Source organism: Marmota flaviventris, chromosome 3 (genome assembly GCF_047511675.1).
Source record: "Marmota flaviventris isolate mMarFla1 chromosome 3, mMarFla1.hap1, whole genome shotgun sequence".
Lineage (NCBI taxonomy): Eukaryota > Metazoa > Chordata > Mammalia > Rodentia > Sciuridae > Marmota > Marmota flaviventris.
Window position 1 is genome coordinate 24,746,542 of NC_092500.1, and position 21,736 is coordinate 24,768,277.

A 21,736-nucleotide genomic window follows, 5' to 3' on the forward strand; every position below is an offset into this window, starting at 1 on the left:
TGTATTCTAATAAAATCTCCTCTGGTTATACAAAATATACTTAGCCATTTATTAATAATGCTGTAAGATACTGGTATATGTGAAAGGTATCTTAGTTGACTTCAAACTGCATCATCACAAAGCTGCTGATGCAGTTTTAGGCTACAGAAATAAAAGCCCTAGATCTAAGTTAAGAGAACTATTAGTTATGTTTATTCTCTACTGATCAGACAAATATGGAATTAAATTTTAGGTGTATAGATTAAAGTAAACTGGTGTATACCTAAAAAGGGGTGATTAAGATGATAAAAGGTTTGGAAATCATGTCAGATGGGCAATAAAACAAATACTTGGAGGGGGATTGTTAAGAGGAATAATAAATTTGGCTTCAGATCTTTGAATATTTCTCAGAAGAGAAATTGGACTTATTCTGCATAGTTGCAGATTATTAACACATAGACAATGGGCTCAAGGTCATGTATGATTCTGAATACTCTATGATTTATTAGAGACCTTAGTTATTTTACTAAGTTGTAAAAAAGTGATGCCTTTATTGCCTTCTGGTGCTTTGCCTCTGTACTAAAAGGCCTTAGGCTGCTGTGTTTGGAGGTTTTGTTGTTACTGATTTTGTTTTGTCCGTGTGTCTGCTTTTCATAGTTTCCCCATCCTCCTTATTACTAGGCTGTCTGAAATTTAAATAGAATCCTGATTCATTTCTACTATGCATTGGTCTAGGAAAACATCATAACCAAACATTAAAATAGCATGAACAGGGGCTGGGGATTCAAACCTGGGGAATAGCTCAGTGGCAGAGGGCTTGCCTAGCTTGTGTTCGGCCCTGGGTTCAATCCCCAGCAACACACACACACACACACACACACACACACACACACGAGTAATTTAAATGAGACCCTGAAGAGCTCTCCTATGGGTATGTTCTTTGGTACATGGACTTTTTACTATTTTAATTATTAAAGTCCTTTTCAGACTTCTTCCAAGTTATCAAGAATGTTCTAGATTTAATTTTGCCAATTGTATGGTTTCTGAAAACTTGTTATTGAAGTTTTATAAGTTTGCTAAACTTCCTACTAATTCATACTATTAAAAATTCTTAATCCATTATTAAAATTTAAAAAAAAAACACAATCATAGTCAATGATGTTTACCATTAAACAAGATTTACCTAAGCTTACTTTAATAGCAACTTCAAAATGAAAGTATAATTTGTAACAATTTAGGCTGTATAAGCAAATGAAACTGATTAGAATGCTGATTCTTTTTCCTTCTGAGATGGTTTATATATAAAGTATTGGTGTAGAATGAACAGATTCCTTTCAAATATGGGGAATCATTCTCATTTCACTGATTTTCTTCTTAGTCTCTGTTCTTAGTATATAGCAATACATAACTCAGTCAAAAACATTTAAGGAACTGGGTGTCATGGTTCCTACCTGTAATCCCAGTGAATTGGAAAGCTGAGGCAGGAGGATCCAAAGTTTGAAGCAAGCCTGAGCAACTTAAAAAATAAAAAGGGTTGGAAATGCAGCTCACTGGTAGTGTCTCTGGTTCAATTCCCAATACCAAAACCAAAAATTTAACAAACGTGTACTATATGTCTGGTAGGTATTTTCAGTTAAGAATATGAATATGGACTGGGGATGTAGCTCAGTGGTAAAGTGCTTGCCTAACATGTGCAAGGTCCTGAGTTCAATTCCCAGTACCATTCCCCCCAAAAGAATAATGAATATAAGAAAATGTTTTGTATAGACTAAATACAAGAGGCTGTCCTACCATTAAGGAGTGTATTGTCTTGTTAAAATAAACAAGAACCAGTTATAGAGCAATCAAGGAAGTATATTATCTATGCAGGATCTTTGCAGATAGTTAATGTTTCTGAAATTTATAATAAGAAATGGAATAGTTGTGCCTAAACATAGTAGACCCAGAATTAATAATAAATATTTTCTCTGCTTTTACTTCCCTTGGCAATTAGGTTAATATTGTGCTGAGTCTTAGGCTGTTAACAATTTCAATAAAAAGTACAGTTGGAGAGGTGTTTTAATGACTTGTCATTAGGAGCCTGTCTATATGATATGAAGAAAGTCCCCCAATAGTTAAAAAAGGATTTGTTTTCTAAATGGAAAATGTCATATGTGTTGCTGTGACACACTGGTTTGCCACTTCCTAATGTCAATCAAAAGAATAACTTTTAATGTTTCCCAAGTGGATTATTCTGACCTCAATCCAGTTCCCTCCTGGAAGAGATAAACTTCTTATATATAACATTATATAATAGGTTTATCTCTCCCCTGAGGAACTGGATTGGGATCATTATAAATAATTCTACATGTGCCCCAAGGCTGAATTATTCCCACTTGCAATACACACAATAACTGAATGGTATCTGTAAAGTACTTAATTTTCTGGAAAATATTCAAAGGCACAAACAGAACGCTGCAATACAAAATTGCATTTGTCTTAACTTTTGCCAATTTCCCTGAATATGTAAGCAGAATTACATTTTCACAGAACTTGCAAAAGTCCCAGACTCCAGTGCTATTTAATCTCCTTCCATAAACACCAGCCCTGAGCAATCCTATCTATCCTAATTAGCTGCTTGTGGTTACTACTAAATTTTTGCCCATGAGTTATTTCATAACATTATTGTTGCACAGCACACCATACTCTATAGAGTGAGAGTGCGTGGAAGGACCAAAGAATTCTTTGTAATTATGAGAAAGATGTTCTTCAACAGTTCACTTACTAATCCCGTGACCCTTTTCTTGCAGCACCCTGAGTATGATTAAAGAACCCCATTTACACCTGGCTACAGCCTCAGACCCATAGACAGTGAGTGTTTAGCCCGGAAGCGCCCCCATCCCCAAAAGGTGGCAGAGAAGCAGCGAATGCTACTTAGTGGAGCGATCTCGGTGCCAGTACCGGGGTCTGAGTTGGGGGTTCCGAACCCGGGTCGTGGGACTCGCGAAGAAGGGCTGGCAGAAAGAAGAGGGAGGGCTTGTTTTGCTGGGGGACGTGAAAAGTAGGCGCTAGCCTGTTTCGCGGTTTTTTAAGCCCCTTGGCATGCCCTGACCTGATCAAGAGGGAATCAACTGCTCTCAGGAATGTTCCGGGAGAAGGTGGGAGATTGTTTCCCAGGGGAGGCCTGTGGGTGCTGGAGGACACCAGGGGGGTCACGCAGGAAGATGCAGGGCGCGCGCCGGGAGGGGCGCCAGGGCAGCTGGGGACCGAGGGGAGGGCGCGCGCCTGGCTGAGGCGGGCGGGACCAGACGGCCGCGGGGGTGGCTGGTCGGGGCGCGGTGGACCCCTCCCCGGGCGGCGACGCGGCGACCCGGCCGCGCGGGCTGCACCGCCCGGGCTGTCAAGCACGGGGGGCGGGCGGGAGGAAGGGGTGGAGGTGCGAGGGGAGGAGGGCTGGCACCGGAGCGCCGCGGTGTCGGTGCAATAAAAATGCATCCCATGGAACTGCCCATGGAGAAGGACGGGACCGAGGCGCGGCAACCAGAGGAGGTGGTAAAAGCGGAGGAGGACGCCCAGGAGGCGGCAGCGGCAGCAGGGACGGCCGGGAAGTGAAAGGTCTCGCAAAGTTCAGCGGCGGCTTCGGGCGCCGAGCCCCAGGCTAGCGGCGGAGAAGCCCTCAGGACCTCTCGGCCGGGCAGCGCGGCCAGGCCGGCTATGGTCCCCGGGTTCCCGCCGCCCCCGAGGTGCCCGGGCCCCGCCAGGCCGGTGCGCGAGGGTCACCCCACCGCCCGGCGCGGCCCCGGCCCACGGCTCCGCGCCACGGGTGCCCACTGACCGAGCCTAGCGCCCCAGGAGGAGGAAGAAATAAAGAGCCCCGGGTTCTCCTGAGGACGGTTGCCGCTTCATCCCACAGCCGGGAGGTCTCGGCTCCCTCCCGCACCCGCCCAGCCCGGCTGCTCCCGGCTGCTCCCGGCCATGGGGAGCTGCGCGCGGCTGCTGCTGCTCTGGGGCTGCTCCGCGGTGGCCGCAGGTGGGTGGTGACGCTGCCGGGCCCCCACCCCCCTTCCCTCGCTCCTTCTATTCCCCAGCTCGAAACTCAGGGGTGCAGAGGGCCGGGCTGGGAGATCAGAGCTCGGCTCCTGAGGATGAAATGAGTGGCCATGTTCCGCCTCCTTTCCCCGGGGCCCCGCAGTTTCAAATACCATTGATATTTTTTGCAACCGAGATACACTTGCCCTGGGATAACCCGATATCCTGGGTGCGTCCTACTTGAGATACTGCGACCTGGGTTTCTTTCTCGATTTAGTTTGTTAAAAAAACTGTTTCTCCACTTTGTGAGGGAACAAAGGACCCAGCTCGCCATCCCCCGGCACTTCATGGCCTGAGGAGTGATGAGGAACGGTGGCTCAGCGACCCTGGGCGCGCGTGGGCCGGGGCGTGTCTCTCGTTGAGAGCGATCACCAACGTCCCCGACCTAGCGCAAGTGACTAGGGAACCAGGTAGGGCCACCTGGGGCGGGGGTGAGTGCCCTCTCCCCGGGGACGGTGACTGGAACGCAGTGGGACTCCGGGTTAGGACGATAGGTGGTGATCACCCTGCACGGAGCTGGCTGGCCGCCCCTGGGGAATTGGTACCCTGGCCGAGGCTCTGCGGGAGGTCGGAGGCGGGTCTGCTCCCTGTCTCGGTAACTGGACAACCGGCAGAGGCGTCGTCAGATGCCCTCTCCCTCCCACTCCTGTCCTGGCTTTCTTGGACTGCCCTAGGCCACCCGTTCCCAACTCGCTGTTTCTAAATTCGGGAGCCCCTTCTGCTCTTGTCCCTCCCTCGTGCGGGTCACCTTGTTTCCAGTTAGGCATAAATGCAGCTAGCTGTGCGGGTAAAGAGGAAAGAAAGTGAGGGACCCTCAGCCATCCAGGCTTGCAGGCGAACCTCGCTTGCTCCAGAAAGAGGAGTGTAGGCTATAGAAGAGCACTGATGGATCGCACGCATCTCTTCCCTTAGCTCCTTCCACTCTCCTCCCAGAACCTCTGGGACCTGATAAAATGCAGGCTTTAGAGTACACACCCCTAAAGCAGTCAGTCAGAGAAGCATCCCCGGTGTACTTGGAGAGTCACTTTTTTAGTAATCTCCAAGTATTTTATTCACTGATTATTATTATTTATTATCAAATCTTTTCTAGACTTATTAATGTAGGGCATTTACAAATTATTTAGCACCCCCCAGGAACTGTTAAAGGTCTGTTCTTTCTTTAGTTTTTCTTGCTTATACACCCTTATGTGCACTAACATATGCTCCTCCAACCAAAAAGTGAACTTCAACAAGATTTTCCCTTTTTAAACCATGTTATGGCAAAAACATGCAAGCATTCAAGAGGTTGTAAATAAATATCACAAGGCAAGTGTTTCAAGTCAAAAATACTTGTACAGGCAGTATATGATTTTCCCCCGAAATGCTTTACAGGTGAGTCATAGCACACCGTGTGTTTGTGTGATTCTGGCCACAAGCAACTGTTGCTTCAGCTAATCAGAACAATGGCAAATAGAGCCAGGCATAGTACACACTTTAATTTGATATTTAGAAAATAATGCCTAAGGAAGCCCTTTATTTTGGTTGCAAGACTACATGGGGCTGATGATTGTCAATCAGCCTTGAAACATCTCCGTCTCCTTTTCAGCCAAAGCTGTCATTTGGCTCTCTTCAATACCACAGTGATAACAGTTCAGAAGTGCTCCCTTTTAAGCAGAAACGTTCAATTAGCCAGAATTTGGGGTTTGGTTTCTTTTTCCTTCTTTTCCTCTCTGTTTTAGCTTTTAAAATAGGTGATTTTGCTTAAAAGTATTCATAATTAAAATGACAGACCCAAATTAAAGGATTATGATTTGTAGTCTGGATGTTAATAAGTGGATAATGTTTATCATTTTAAGTAATTTTGAAACATTAAGGTCTCTTGGACCTTTGGGGGGAAGAGTGTGTTTCTTTAAGAAGGTGTTTTAGTTCACAGTCAATAGTTAAAGATGTGTTAGCGGCTGCCAGAGTGTAAACATTCTCTTGTTAAGCAAACAGGTAACTGCTATGTAACCTGTCATAGGTAGAGGCACTCAAGAGGCAGAGAACATGTAAAATAAGCTTTCCTGTCATTTGGCAGTTTGGAGGGTTTTTTCATGGTTATATTTACTTAGTATTAGAAATGGATTTTGCACATTTGCCATCCAGTGGTTTCTGGCTTTGCCTCCCTCAATGAGGTCCTATTGTATTATTACATGTTTATTAAATATCGCATATTGCTTTTCCTAGGGAATTTATCTTTTCATTGGCTTAAAAATATAAAGAAAGTAGAATTCTGCATTTCCTCCTAAATGCACTCCTTTTATTTAAACATTTATATATATTTTTTAGTTATAGGTGAACACACTACCTTTTTTTATTTTTATGTGGTGCTGAGGATTCAACCCAGTGTCCCACGCATGCTAAGCGAGTGCTCTAGCTCTGAGCCACAACCCCAGCCCCTAAATGCACTTTTATAATAAACATGTTAGATAATTGCTAAGGACTCAAATTATATTTGAAAGACTAGGTGATCTTGAAAGAATGGGTTTGGGGGCTATAATTTCAGTCATGACTTTAAAAATTATATTTCAAAAATATAGAATATTTATGATACAAAGTTCTCAAAAATATTAGGCCAATATTCTTCATCCCAGTGTTTGCATTTTCCCTCACTCTACATGAAATTTTCTCTTATGTGAATTTTATAACTGAACATAAAAATCAAACACTTGGATACACAAATGTGTATGTGTACAGACCTATGTTCATGATCAAATCAGCCCATTAGAGAAAGTGTCAAGTTCTTTGGGGATACCTTGGCTGTGGCTGCTGAACCAGGTAGACAGAAGAGCTTTCCTAATGACATGTGCTTTCCCCTCCTCAGGACTGAGTGGAGTAGCTGGAGCCAGTTCCCGCTGTGAAAAAGCCTGCAACCCTCGGATGGGGAATTTGGCCTTAGGGAGAAAACTCTGGGCAGACACCACCTGCGGTCAGAATGCCACTGAACTGTACTGCTTTTACAGCGAGAATGCAGATCTCACTTGCAGGCAGCCCAAATGTGACAAGTGCAATGCTGCCCACCCTCACCTGGCTCATCTGCCATCTGCCATGGCAGACTCGTCCTTCAGGTTCCCCCGCACGTGGTGGCAGTCTGCAGAGGATGTGCACAGAGAAAAGATCCAGTTAGACCTGGAAGCTGAATTCTACTTCACTCACCTAATTATGGTGTTCAAGTCCCCCAGGCCTGCAGCCATGGTGCTGGAACGGTCCCAGGACTTTGGAAAGACATGGAAGCCTTACAAGTACTTTGCCACTAACTGCTCAGCTACGTTTGGCCTGGAAGATGATGTTGTCAAGAAGGGAGCTATCTGCACCTCTAGATACTCCAATCCCTTCCCATGCACTGGAGGAGAGGTAAGGGCACCTGTTTAACTCTACACTGTAAGTAAAGTAAGGTAGAAAAATGTTACCAGCCCACATTTTTTTAAAGCATGAAGCTATACTTGTAGCAACATGAATGAAATTAGAATTTTTCATGAGCTTTATTTGTCATAAATTATTTCCCATCCTTGGATATGGATGTGTAGTCATTTCCAAGCAGGTTGCCCATTGGCTGTGTTTAAGACAGAATTCTAAGATTCTATTTTTTTTTTTTTTTCATTTTAAGAAAGAGTAGGCACATGCTCTGCTTTAGAGATCTAAAAGGCTAATGGTTTCTTCAGTTGGCAGGATTACATGTGTTACTGAAGGGGGAAGGAGTTACCAAGACAGCCTGTTCCTGGAGCCCACACTGGTACTTTCCTGATACTGTTAACATAAATAGGAAATAAATAAAAACAAAGCCAACAGAGGGAAAAAAAATCTGTTGCCCAGAAGGATACTTCTGTGTGACAGTGGAGTTTTACTGTTAAGATTCCAAGAGTGCATAGCAAACAAATGAAGATAGTTTAAGATGTAAGGTTCCTTTGGGGTTTACAGACAACATCTGTTCCAGCTTAGGGAGTTGGGTCTACCATGGGTTCAAGACCAGCTCATTCACATTGTGCAAAACAGTCTCTTTAGCTCCTGGTCCAATTGTTGGGTGGAATATTTTCTCTCTAATATTTTCCTTTCCTAAGGGGGTACTTAGATTCTGCCATATATGTGAAGACATTCAGAGAAAACTGGATGAAAACAGATTAAAGAGAAGAGAGAGGATTATCATTCTAATTCTGAAACATATCATGAATATTCAGAATAAGTAAGTGGTTCTTGACTAGGGGTGATGTCACCTCCATCCATGGACATTAGGACACTTGGCAATGTCTGGAGACATTTGGGAGGGAGGACATTACCGGCTTCAAGTGGTTGGGAGCCAGGGAGGCTGCTAACAATGTGTAAGACAGCATTCCTTCCTCTACACCCAACAAAGAATTATCTACCTCAACATGTCAATAATAGGAAGGTTGAGAAAGCAGACCAGGTGTCATACACCCAGAGTACATATTACAATGGCTACAGACACCAAAGCACACATCTAGCAGTCCTTTATATAATTAGTCGCAAATTTCCCACATGGCTTTATTTAATAAAAATTTATTGAGTTCTGCTATGTGTCAGGCACTGTAGTTGGTGCTAATTCTGCCTTTGGGTTGGTGGGGCACTCTGTTTACCAGGGCCTGATGAAAAGATTGCTCTGGGAACTTCTCCCACTATTCTCCATAAGAGACTTCCAACATGTTGTCCACCTACTTATTCTTCTGAAGAGACCACAAGAATAGGGCTTCTGGCCCCAGAACCAAGTAGGACCCAGGGCAGGCAGCACACCAATTGTGCCATTCTTCTTCATGGTCCCTAAGGTTCTCTTAATATTGTAAGCTCCTTTACACCCTATTATGATGGATGTTTTTAAAGGTATCAGGACAGGAAAGAGATAGATAAGTTCGACTCATTGCTTTCTTATGTGGAGAACACTTTGTGTTGAAAACAAACAAATGGCTTTAACTCTCAGATTGCTTTGGAATTGATCCATGGTCTCCTATCAGCTCCTTCCATCTCAGTGCTACTGGGTCATGTGCATCTATGAAGTAGCAAAAATACAGTTTTAGTAACCAGATGGCAGGCAACACTCCCTTAGCAAATATCACATTGAATTGATTACAGCACTCTAGCAGTTACTTAGAGGTGATTAAAGTAAGTTACCTGACCTATAGTGGCAACAAAATCTGACTTATTGTCATCAATGTTTGCATCAAATTCCAAGCAAACAGCAATTACAATTTATGTTAGTTATTTCAATGTACAGATGCTGGTATCCAGTTTGTAATTTTTTTTTTTAAGAGAGAGAGAGAATTTTTTTTTTTTTTTTTTAGTTTTCGGCAGACACAACATCTTTGTTTGTATGTGGTGCTGAGGATCGAACCCGGGGTGCCAAGCGAGCGTGCTACCGCTTGAGCCACATCCCCAGCCCCTGTAAATGTTTTTAATTGCTGCTGTTAATTCAGCAGTCTTATATTTTAGGGGCAAGAAAAACATTAAGTGCAACTTAATTCCCCCTAGAGCATATTTGCAAGTCTACATTAAGTCATAGAATTTCTTCCCTTCAGAGAACAGATTTGTGAACTCATCTTTTTCAGAAAGTCTTCCTCCAAGATAATTATAATTATCCTCCTCAGAAAGAACTATAACCTAACTGTCTTCTGTTATTTTAGAATATAAAGTAGTGCTGAGCTACTTCATTTTGCAGTTACAACTTTATAGCATCAATCTCTATCTTTGGAAATTCAGTTCTCAGAAAAATAAGCCAATTAATCAATTTTTATTTATTCCTTGTTTATAACAGACCTGTTTCTTCCTGCACTCTAAGTAAGACTTCTTACAACTTCTGTGGGTATTATTCTACTATTCAGGCTAACATAAGTATATCCCAGATATAATTTGTTTCCTGTGTTCATTCAAAAGTACTGTTTTGGCTTTGGGCTTTGAGATCCTCTAGCTTTATGTCTGAAGAACAGATACCTCCATCAACAGAGCTAAAGCAACCAACCTTCTCAAAGAGGACTTTAAAATTATAGGCACAAAAATCCACATAGAAGAGCACTTTTTCTTTTTTTTTTTTTTTTCTATTTGTAGTGCTGAAGATTGAACCCAGGGACTTGTACATTTAGGCATTGCTCTACCACTAAGCTATACCCCAGCCCCAGATAATTTTTTAAACCAAAGTTAAACACGAACTCCCTAAACTGGTCAGCAGTTTCAAAGAATGGGGTGTGGTTATATCCAAAAACACATCAACTTCCCAGGAGACCAGACTGAGGCTCAAAGGTAAAGTGATTTGCCCAACAATATGCAGTGAGTTATGGGACAGAGCTAGGACTATGTCACACTATTCTGACCTGAAGGCGAATATTAGTTCCATTAAACTACATTCTCCCTCAATTATTGACCACCCCCCAGAACTGCTTTCAGGGAGAGGTATGCACATCTTCCCTTCTCTCAGTCTCACAAAGCCATTTGTTGCTATTCATTTGGATATGACATCAAGATAAAAAAGAATCTGCTGAACAGTTTTCTCCTGAGAAGTAATAAACTTCGAGACATTGGTGATAGTCTAGTATAAAAGGGTCCTGTGGGTGGATTAGGCTGGGAAACACCAACTGGTGTCTTAATCTATTTTCTTTGGCTATAACGAAATACACGAGCCTGGGAAACTTATGAAGAATAAAAGTTTATTTGGCTCATGGTTCTGGAGGCTAGGGAGTCCAAGAGCATACCACCGACATTCAATCTGCATATCTTGGGCTGCATCCTAACAGGGTGGAGGGCATCACATGGTTAGACAGCAAACTTGCTAGCTTGGATCTCTCTTTCTCTTCTTATAAAGCTACTAACTCAGTCATCTTCACATACCTCCTGAAGTCCTCATCTCCCAATACCATCAACATATGAATCTGGGGATTAAGTTACCAACACATGAACTTTTGGGGTATACATTCAAATCATACCAACTGAGTTTAACGAAGTTAAACGTTTATAAATACACAAATATTCTTATGATTTACCCTGTACCCCCAAGTGAAAGAAATAGAGTGTGGAATTCCCAAACTTGTTTGGCCATGGGACCCTCTTTTTGACAATCCCCAGTTAACTTTCAGAGCTCTAGAAAACCACAGAGCACAATGTGGAAAATTCTGCGATGGAGGCATTAAGTGCTCCCAAAGCCTTGGCATAAGGAAAAGACAGCTTGGGCTTGGCAGGGTTTTACTTCCAGACTCTGTTACTTGGGGGCTTAGTCTCCAATTTAGGTGAAGCAGTAGGTAATAATAACCTTGAAGCTAAAGGTTATTATGGATTCATGAGGCTCTTTCAGGATGCAAAGAAGCACCCTGAGATCACCACAGGGGACAGAAAATACAGGAAATTGGGGATCAGAAAACCATTTTAGGCCCCACACAGTCAGGATTTATGGAACTGGAATTTCCATTATCATTCAAAAAACTGCATCTGCTCCAGGGACCAAAAGCAACTCTAAAGTGATATAGGTATCATCTTGTTTAAAGTGAGCTTCATTCACTCCCTGCTTTCATTAACTCACTATTACAAGTACTCAATCAACCTCTTCTCTAGGGTATGAAAAATATATAACATTCAAAAGGAGGACGATAAAGTCAGAGGCGGCAGTGAGAGAAGTCAAGAGAGGAGGGAGTAGCTGGCCTCCAAGTAATCCTTGAACAGATAAGGATTGTTAAAGAGGGTAAGGGATCTGTCAGTCTTATTTGCCTCTGCTACCCAGCACTGAGCACATGACTTGGATCACATAGGCAATCAAATATGCAACTGAATGAAACTATGGGTGGATGATATGAAAAGCAAGGACATAGAGGGAGAAATGATAGGTCTAGGGCAGGGGATGAGGTTCAGAAATCCCAATTAATTGGAAAAGCTGAGTTGGTAGTAATATCAGATAAGCTATGGTTTAGGGAAGGGCAATTAGTAAGGGATCTTAAATGATGTTTATTCACCCATTCAAATAATTTTTGAGTTATTTTTTCAGATCCCACTCCAGGTTCTAGGGATATAGCAGTAAACCGAACATAAACATCCCTGTCCTGATAAAACTTACATTCTTCATGGGGAGATATAGGAAGATAGAGAAAAAAAATGAAATATACTGTGTGCAAGATTGTGATAAATGATGAGGGTGGAATGAAACGGGAGGGGATGGGAATGCCAGCAGGGGATAGTTTACCATTTTAAATATATACTGAAGGATTTGTGTTTGACAGAATAGTGACATGAACTTGGAGTTCCTGCCAAGTTTTCATGAGTCAATAATATCTATAAGTAAGGGTTACATTTCTTTTAACCTATAGATATGGGAAAATTAAGTTGGATATAACTTAATATGAGATACAGTGGTCCAAATCAATTTTGCTAGTGTTTACTAATGAGCAGAATCCGTGTTGCTCGTGTGTCTTAGAGTAAGAGCATATGAAAAGGAATCTAAATGTCACATGGAAAAGAAGATTGCTCATGAGTAATCTGAGGCCTAAAGAGAGTGTAAATGACTTGTCTATAGTTACTTAACTGAAATCTTCATTTTCTGAATTCCAGCCCAGTACTATTTCCATTAAGCACACTTAAGTGGAAATTTCTTTGCTCCAAAGCAATTAGGATGGAAGATACAAAAACTACATACGTTCCTTTCTTTCACAGTCCTAACAACCTGCTGGGTAAAAGAGTAAACACCATAATTTTTTATGGGCTGATTTATTAAATAATATGAGAGTAGACATGATGAATACTCCGAATGTTATATGGATAATATGCCTCTCAAGATCCAAGCATTTATTAGTCTCTGTGTTTCAGTCTGGCACAAGTATGCAGAAAATGGAAAACAACTTAATCAGGTTTATACATATTTATATATGTTAAATTATACTTAGAATTTTTTAAAACTTAAAAGATAAAGAGTAGGAGTGCTTTCTAAGCACCACTCTTTGGTTAACTACTCATTTTCTTTGGTTCCTGGAGTGGGGCTACAGCAACAGTTAAAAGTCATGACATGACTGGTATCTGCTGACGCCTTCCCACGTGTCTGGTAGGATGCACTGCACCCTTCTCCTCACAGGACCCTCACTGGTTAGGTAGCAACATTAACTCCATGTTATAGAAAAAAGGAAGGGAAACAGTGATTGAGAGTAACTCAGAGTCAAATAAGCAATGAGCTTTTGGGATAATGAACTACATGGAAATTATTTGTATGATTAGGCTTTTATTATAACCACAAACTGCAAAAGAAAGAAAAAAAAAAAGAAACCCTAAATTGCTCTGGTGATGGTTTTGAGTTGTATATGCTTATAGTTTAATTGATAATTTGTGATAAAGCTGCATGTACTTTTTATAATAAAGTTAATATTTTCTTACATTAGTGAAGACAATGTGCACTTAATGATACCTGATATTGTTTAAAATAAGCTACATGATAATGAATGTGCAGTTCTTCAGAAACATTTAACATGCTTTTTGATTGGTTTGTTTTCTGAGGGAAGAGGAATTAATACTTTTCATCAAGCCAGTAACTGCTTTAAGTAGTTTTCTAAGTTAGCTATATCAATGTATCATCTTGAAACATAGTCTCAGATATAATTTTGTTGAATTTACTTGAAAATGAAAATGTTGTATATACTTATATATTTTGATTAAACATACCACAGTGCTATTTCCTTTCTTTAGGGATGGGGCTTAAGATTTATAGCAGCCTATTTCCAAAAAAAAAAAAAAAATGCCTTTAGTTTAAATAAAACCCATGTGGCTATTAGTTAAGATTATTTAAAGAAGGTACATAAAAATGAGAACAAACCCAGATGCCCAATCAATAAATAGCTTGGTTTATTGATTTCAAAGGGTGGATCTTTCCACCAACAAAATAATTTCCTTGCTAGCTATTTTGAAAAATGTCTTTTTAGCATTTATTTGCTTTGCATTTTGGTCTATTTGATGGTTTTACTTTGCCAATATTTGGTTAAAATAATCTAGGAACTTTAGGAAATTAGATGATAAAATGTTGAATTATTGTAATGACTTATTGAAAAACTAAAGCCTGACAATGAAGAACAGATGAGGAGCGGGCACTTGAAAGTCAGGTCTATATGGGCATATGAGGCAGCTCCAAGGAATGGAGAACCCCAGAAACCAGGATAGGGGTTCTAAGGGTGAGGCTCTGGAAGATGAGGAGGATGAATCAGGTCAGATGATGTGGAAGTGATTGCCTGTGGTCAGTAATCTTAAGTGTCTGAAAATTCAGGGAGGATGATCTCTCTACTCTGTACACCATGCAACTCACACATAGCTATTCTGCCATGTCTCCTATGTCTTCTGCTCCCACACTGTTCACTCCTTGAGGGACACTGTCCTCCTTGAATTTGCTCTGTGGCTTCCAGCCCCCCAACTTCTGTACCCAGTACAGATCCCTATAAGGAGTAAATGTCCTAAATACATTTGTTGAACTGAATTATATGAAAGTACCTATAAAATAATAATGCTGTTTATTAACTGTATTGAATGTTACTCTACTAAGTACTGATCCTTAAGTGTGAGCTGCCTTTTAGATATTCAATGGGAGATACTGTAAGGTTAGAGTCCAGAGAAGTCTGGACCAAGTACATAAATTTGGGAGTCATCAGTGTAGAGATGTTATTTAAAGCTATGAAACTGGATGAGATCATGCAAGGAGTGGGTGTGGATAGAAAAGAGGAAGGTCTGAAAACTGAGCCCAGAGGGGATTAAACTTTGTCCATTGAGGCTGCCATTTCTGAAAAACACTTTTGAAAATCCCAAGGCGTATACAAAAACCAGTCTTATTAATTCATGGGTCCAACTGTTACTTAACTAAGCAACATATTGTGAATTGGATACCATTAAGTTACCACAGTCAGAATGGTGGGTGTAAATTCTAAAATGACAAGTGAGAGAGAAGTTGGGAGGAACAACCTTAGGTTTTCAAAAGAGGAAGCAAAACCAGCCAAGAGAATGGAAACCATTACTTGATAACCAATGAGGATAGAAAAGGGAAGGAGAATCATAGTTAGAATGCTAGATTGGAGGAAGAAGTCTTTGAAAACACCATGCTGAAAGAGGAATGCTAATTTCAGGACCTGCAGCTGTCAAGGATCTCATATTGTATTCCATCTTGATTCATCCAAATTTTCGTCCTTCTTTTGACTCTCAAAATTCCAGTCACAGGAGCAGATTTTTGGAATGTCCCTGGGCCATCACTGTTTGGGAAATTAAGTTAAAACAGCATTGTACACATTTTTCTGCTTAATGTGTTGTAAAATTTGATTTGCAGAATGTGATGTTGAAGGGCATCTACCTAAGGCATAGGGACTAGACAATTAATCCTATTTAAGTAGAAGTGTTTACATTTTCAGAATTTCAATTCACATGCAGATTTTAAAAAACGACTTTATGAATGTTTAAATTAATGTTGAATATATTGATGTTGAATTGCCCTGTTAAGGAGAACAGAAAACCAACACTTAAAGCTTCCTTTAGAATGTGCCAGTTTCTATGCTGGGCATTTTGCATGCATCTCATTTTATCTCTAGGACACAAATTCTTTTCCTGGATGATTTCTCTCGCTAATGAGCAAAAAATCAAAACATCACTCTTCTTCCTATATCCTATTTCTCTCTTGCTCACTTTCCTGCAACTGGAAGAGGAGCAGAAGTCTTCTCAGGCCTCGACAATGTTTGCTGATGTTGCTTTATATCTCATAATCACAGATCCTAAGACAAAAAAGTAATTATGAAAAATATTCAAATGCTTTCTACATGACATCATGTTCATTTGTGCTAACATTGTGTCTCTTGGCTGCTACTGAAAAAAGGCTTCTCTGTTTTAAAATGAATTGAAAAGAGAAAATGTGATCACTCTCTTGTACTGCTTAGTCTACTTTATTGATTCCTACGTTTCTCTTATATTTTATGTCCCCTCACCCCACTTCTACCTCCAAATAATAACTAAAGGTAGGGCTGAGGTATGTAGTTCAGTGGTAGAGCACACCCTGGATTCAGTCCCCAGCACTAATAAATAAATACGAAAAGCAAAGCTAAAGGTAAATGACGGACACCTCAAACCAGGGCTACATCGGAAGAGATAGGCATTGCTCTCCATAACCCTCTCCTTTTTTGTTTCCTTCCTAACACACCCACGGTGTGTAAAACTCACCCTTTTGTAACAACAGTTCTTTCTGTAATGACTATCAAACTTCAGAAGAAAATCCAGCCACTGGAAGGTCCTTCCTGAGGAAAGGGGTTGTAATGCAAAGATATAGTTTTGCAAAGACAAAACACAGGTGAGCCAGGTGCAGTGGTGCACGCCTGTAATCCCAGCGGCTCAGTGGCCGAGTACCCCTGAGTTCATCATCCCATGTGCTCTATTAATTCCTGGTTTTTACTTCTAGCCATTTTTCTTTCTGGTTTTCGCTTCTAGTTATGTCTCAGTAGACTACTGATTTTCTCTTCTCTGGCTCCTATTTATCTACCTCTGTTTGTCTACTAAACCTGGCCCCTTGGTTTTTTCTCTAGAATCTTTCAATTCCATTGGCGCCCTTGCTCCTTTAGTTGGACAGTGGAACTCTTTGGGGGGAAGTAACACAATTGTACTAAGAGATTCCTCTACAAGTCTATGTTTTCCCACTGTAAATTTGGCCCTCAAACTTCCCACAGAAATCCTTTTTTCCTCAGCCCTTTCCTGCAATGATCCTTTTCCATGTTTTCCTCCTCTAAGACCCTTCTCAGTCCCTACTCACTCCCAGCTAAAGAACTCGCCTCCTATCTCACAGAAGAAATAAAACCTGTAAAAAACGGCATCACTGTCCAACACAGAGAGGCCCATCAAGAAGAAAAACTGTTATTCTCAATTTCTTTTTTTTTTAAGAGAGAGAGAGAGAGAGTTTTAATATTTTTTATTTTTTGGCGTACACAACATCTTTGTTTGTATGTGGTGCTAAGGATCAACCCGGGCCACACGCATGCCAGGCGAGTGCTCTACCACTTGAACCACATGCCCAGCCCCAATTCCCAATTTCTTTCTCTTCTCCAACTAGCTTCTAATATTCAGCAGGTCTTAACCCACTCTGCTTCTTAAGTGTCTCTTGAGTGTGTGGGCTTCTACCCTAGTGCAAACCAGCCTTTCATTTCATCTGTACACGGGATTACAATGTGTCCTGTGTCTTCTCTCTGTTCTGTTTTACTCACTCTCAGTCTGTTCTCTATATTGCACTTGGATCTTTTTAGATGCAAAATGTCACTTCCTGGAGGAGAATTAGTCCCTTACTAAGTCCCCCCTGGTTCATCTCTCACCATTGTCTCCTATGTTCTAGCCTCCAGCTATGTCTGTGGAATTACTGATATCACTCCAAGGTGCCAAGCTCTCTCTCACCCTCTGATTCGTGGTTCCTTGGCTTGAGAGACTCTTCTCTTCCAATCCCTTCTCCCAAGTTCTTTCACTTAGCTAAGGTATGACTCAAATATTTTTTGGATGGATGAATGGATGGATGGTTGGGTGGATGGATGGATGGATGGATAAATGACTAGATGATTCCTATTCATCCTTGGGGCCTTTGCTTAAACTTCACCTCTTACCAAAATTATGAGTTAGGTGAACCATGCATGTGCATCACATATGTGCACCCATAGTACCCTATGTTCACCTCTATCATAGCATTTATCCCCTCTTTAGTGAGTCCTTAAGGAAGTGCAGACCACACCTTGAGAAAAACGATCTTGGCTTCTAACATGCTATATGATGTACTAAATAGAAGGAATCAAATAAATGCACTCTGAGGCATCACCATTGTTATTATTATTGATGACAACTTTTCATTGCTTTTTTTGTGATTTAAAGCACTTTTATGGCAGAGTATCAGATATTCAGTCACAACAAATAGTATGCTGGAGAGACAGCCTGTCAAGTGTCTCATAAACCAGAATGAAAGATCCTTAGGCAGACAATTGATGCATATAATGACATCATGAATCCCATCCTCTGCAAACCCAAAGCACAGGCTCTATCCCTAATCTGAGAGGCCTGGCTCAAAGGGCTGCTGTTTGGATGAAAGGCACGAATCTATCATCACCTCTTTGAAAACAGCATAAGGAGCATATAAAGATTCACTCAGGGATTCACTTAATTTTTCATCAGTATCATGGAGTGATTGGGAAGAGTGCTTTGTACTGTACTTCTGCAGGGTTGCAAGCCCTGCTCCTTGCCATGGTGCTGCACTGGCTATAAGAGTGGTTGTTTTGTGATTCTGAAAAACAATTGCCTTATGACCCTACCTCTCGACAGAATTGTGCGGCTATTTGATTCTCTCAGATAAACTGCCAAGCCTGTTACTCTCTCTCCTAAAGAACTGCTATTTCAAGTAAGCCAAATCTAACTTGCTTTTCTAGAGTTTGGAGGAGAAACTAGTTGTGGAGAAACTTTCTTAGGAGAAGGAGGTTTATATCATTTTCGTTGCCAAAATATGCAACAATTTTTTTTGCAAAAAAAATTCTAAGCTATGTCTTTTCCCTATTACCTGCATTCCATTACAGTATATTTCTATTTTTAAGGAGTTCACAGTCTGGTTGGGACTTTTAAAATCGCTGTCTCTTAAAGGATGGATTACACTTAAAAATTGGAGAAGGGAATTCCAAGGAAAGTGCACATGAATAAGGAAGGTCAAGCTTCAAAATGGTTGGAGAGTGTGGTGTGGTGGGTGTTGTGGAAGAGAGAGGCACAGGAGATAAGCTGACCCTGGAGGCTCAAGGTCTGTGGGAAGTGGAGATCCATCAACAGTTCTTTTGTGTAGGGATAACAAAATGGTAGGGGTCAGTGTGAAATATCCTTGGGCAAAACTTATGAGATAATAATGGTATAAATTTATCTTTTCAAAAATCAGCTGTACTACCACTAGAGAGGTGTGACTTATTAAGTGGTCATGAGAAAATAACTTGAGGGTAGTATTGACTGATTGCAATGTGGGTCAACAATACATCATGACTGCCAAAAAAGCTAATGCACAACATTAGCCAAACAATGTTCTAAACAAAGGAGAAAGTAGTCCTCCTGTCCTCTGTTTCACTCAATGCATTGCTAGAATATTATGCTCAGGTCAAGATATTCCTATTTGGAGAAAGCTGAGCAGAATTGGTGAGATCAATTAGGAGCCTTGTTATATAATGAACAATTAACTTGGGATATTTCGCCTATGAGAGAGGATTTATGGATGTTCAGGAATTGCTAGCATTCTTTAGATGTTTGAAGAGGGATTAAATGGACTCTGATGCTTTTCAGAAGGCAAGAGTATGACCAAAGAAAGACTTTCTTAAAATCTGGATGTGTCCAAAGACAAGTGAACTCTCTCCATTTTCTTGTTCCATGAAATGTTTCAGCAAAGGCCAAATGATCCACAGTGAGAAATGTTATAGAAAGAATTATGTGCTGAATCAGAGGTTTGTCTCAGGACCTTTCATGTCCCATTCAACTCTGAATGCACACATTCTGACTTAAGAAAATCCTTTACATCCAGCTATTCCAATAGCCGAGAGCTGTGTTAGGTACTGCAGAGCTAGGTCAGTTAGTCTTTCTGCTAGCCAAGCAGGCACCCTCAGATGTGGGGTAACTACATAGGGGAGATCATGTTTCTTGCTACTGCAAAAGGAGCTTCTCTTCTTCATGAACAAACATAAGGAGTCCCTTGTGCCCCACCTACCAGGTCCCTACTCTCCGAATCTCTACTTTGTATTCATGGATGATATTTTATCCATATTTTGAATTTTGCCAGATGCCATATGGCAGTATGAGGATGGGAGTTGGACTTCTGGTCCATCCAGTTTCTGGCAGTTCTGGCTCTTACATGAGTTCTCCACATCCATTGCAGCTGCTCAGTTCCAGTTCGCACTTGAACCTTCAATGCAGCCTAAGTGGCTGGCTTTTTATTCTAGAAACATTAGGATCTTCATTTTTAAATTGGGTCACTGTGAGAAAGACTAAGATAAGGCACATATTTTTAAAATATATTTTGTATTTTTTAGTTATAGATGGACACAATATCTTTTATTTTGTTTACTTATTTTTATGTGGTGCTGAAGATCAAACCCAGTGCCTCACATGTGCGAGGCAAGCACTCTGCCACTGAGTCACAACCCCAGCCCAGATAAGGCACATATTTTATAAATGCAAAGTGACATGTAAGTGCTAATTAATATTGTAATTCTATTATGTTATTAATGAAGAGGACATTTGGGGCTAGTTCATGTATTCATCCAGTAAATATGTGGAGGCCCTCTATGTGTCTACCACTGTACCAGGCTCTGAAATAGACCTAAAATGCATTCTAAAGCTCACACAGTTGACCCACAGTACATTTTTGGAACATAAACCAGTTGTAAATTAGACACTTCTTGTACTAACTTTGGTTGTCTGTCCATGTTTCTAAGAGCACCAAAGAACTACCTTTTTTACTTAGCCTTTTCAGACACAGATTTAGTTAGAGAACAGCATCAATCTTAGTTGCTAATATTATATAAAGAATTACATAGTTTTTGGGCCTTGAGTTGTGGCTCAGTGGTAGAGTGCTCGCCTAGCATGCCGGAGGCCCTGGGTTCAATCCTCAGCACCACATAAAAATAAATAAATAAAGGTATTGTGTCCAACTACAACTAAAAAATAAATATTTAAAAAATTACATAGTTTGTATTAAAGCAGTGGACCAGCCATCTTAGGCAGTAACAGATTTAGAGAAAAATGAAAAAATCAGATGTAAAACGACAATACATGTCTCTGCAATCCCTATTTAGGTCAACCTATCTATTGTGACTTTACAAATTCTTTTGAAATTATATTATGAATGCCAAGTACAAGATAAGGAACTAAGCTTCTAAAGATATTCTTAGATGGCGGTGTTACCCTAAGATAAAAGTAGGAGCTTAAAGTAAAATGCCTTATCAAAACTGAAAGAAATGTATCCACCTACATCTTGTTGGTATTTCAGATTCATGAAGGAATTTCCAAGTGATTCTATTAAGAGGTTGCTCTGTAGTGAACTTGGAGAGAGCAAGGGAGTTAGGTGCTGGGCCCTCCTTTGGGTTCCCTATCTGGACTCGCCTTGTTCTTTTGTTAAGTGTAGATACTCTGTGGTTTGTCATTAAGATTTATGGACTTTTAAAATAAAATGCTTTTCAAAATCTCTCTTAAGGCCCTGTTCAAATTAGTCAGGGATTTATAACATGTTTAAAAGATTATCAATTTGAAATACTGTAACCAGAACTCACACACCTGTTTTCCAAGAACTTTATAAAACACACACCAGGCACAGGTGGAAGGAGTTCAGTGAAGAATTATTTCTGCTTCTTTTTAGTTCTCCTCCTCCTTTAAAAGCCAACTTCATAAAGAATTTAGTTACTTAGAGACAGCCTGGCAGGTGCTGTGAGGATAGCCTATGGAGCAGGCCCTGGCTACAGGTTGCTATGTTACACGTGGATCTGGCCCCTGGTGCTGTCATCCCCAGAGCCCATTTTAGTCTCCTGGTCAGCTTCCAGTCAGTCACCTTCATCACTTCATCTGAGTAGGAGACAGGGAACTGATTCTGTAACTACTAAATATTTAGACTACTGCTGCCTTCCCACACCTCCACCCGTTACCTCAGTCTCATTGGCCAGTCTGCCTGTCCATTTAGTTGGCATGTGACCAGAGCTATTAT

The 21,736-nt window shown here is 40.9% G+C and overlaps 1 protein-coding gene across 1 annotated transcript in view; it reads left to right on the top strand.

The window, feature by feature from the left end:
* Positions 1-3,417: 3,417 nt before the first annotated feature.
* Positions 3,418-21,736, top strand: part of Ntn4 (netrin 4) — a 106,785-nt gene continuing 88,466 nt past the window's right edge. The window contains exons 1-2 of the mRNA XM_027927904.2: positions 3,418-3,988; positions 6,890-7,419. Coding sequence (XP_027783705.1) covers positions 3,934-3,988; positions 6,890-7,419 — 585 coding nt within the window. The 5' untranslated portion in view covers positions 3,418-3,933. The remainder of the gene's footprint in view (positions 3,989-6,889; positions 7,420-21,736) is intronic.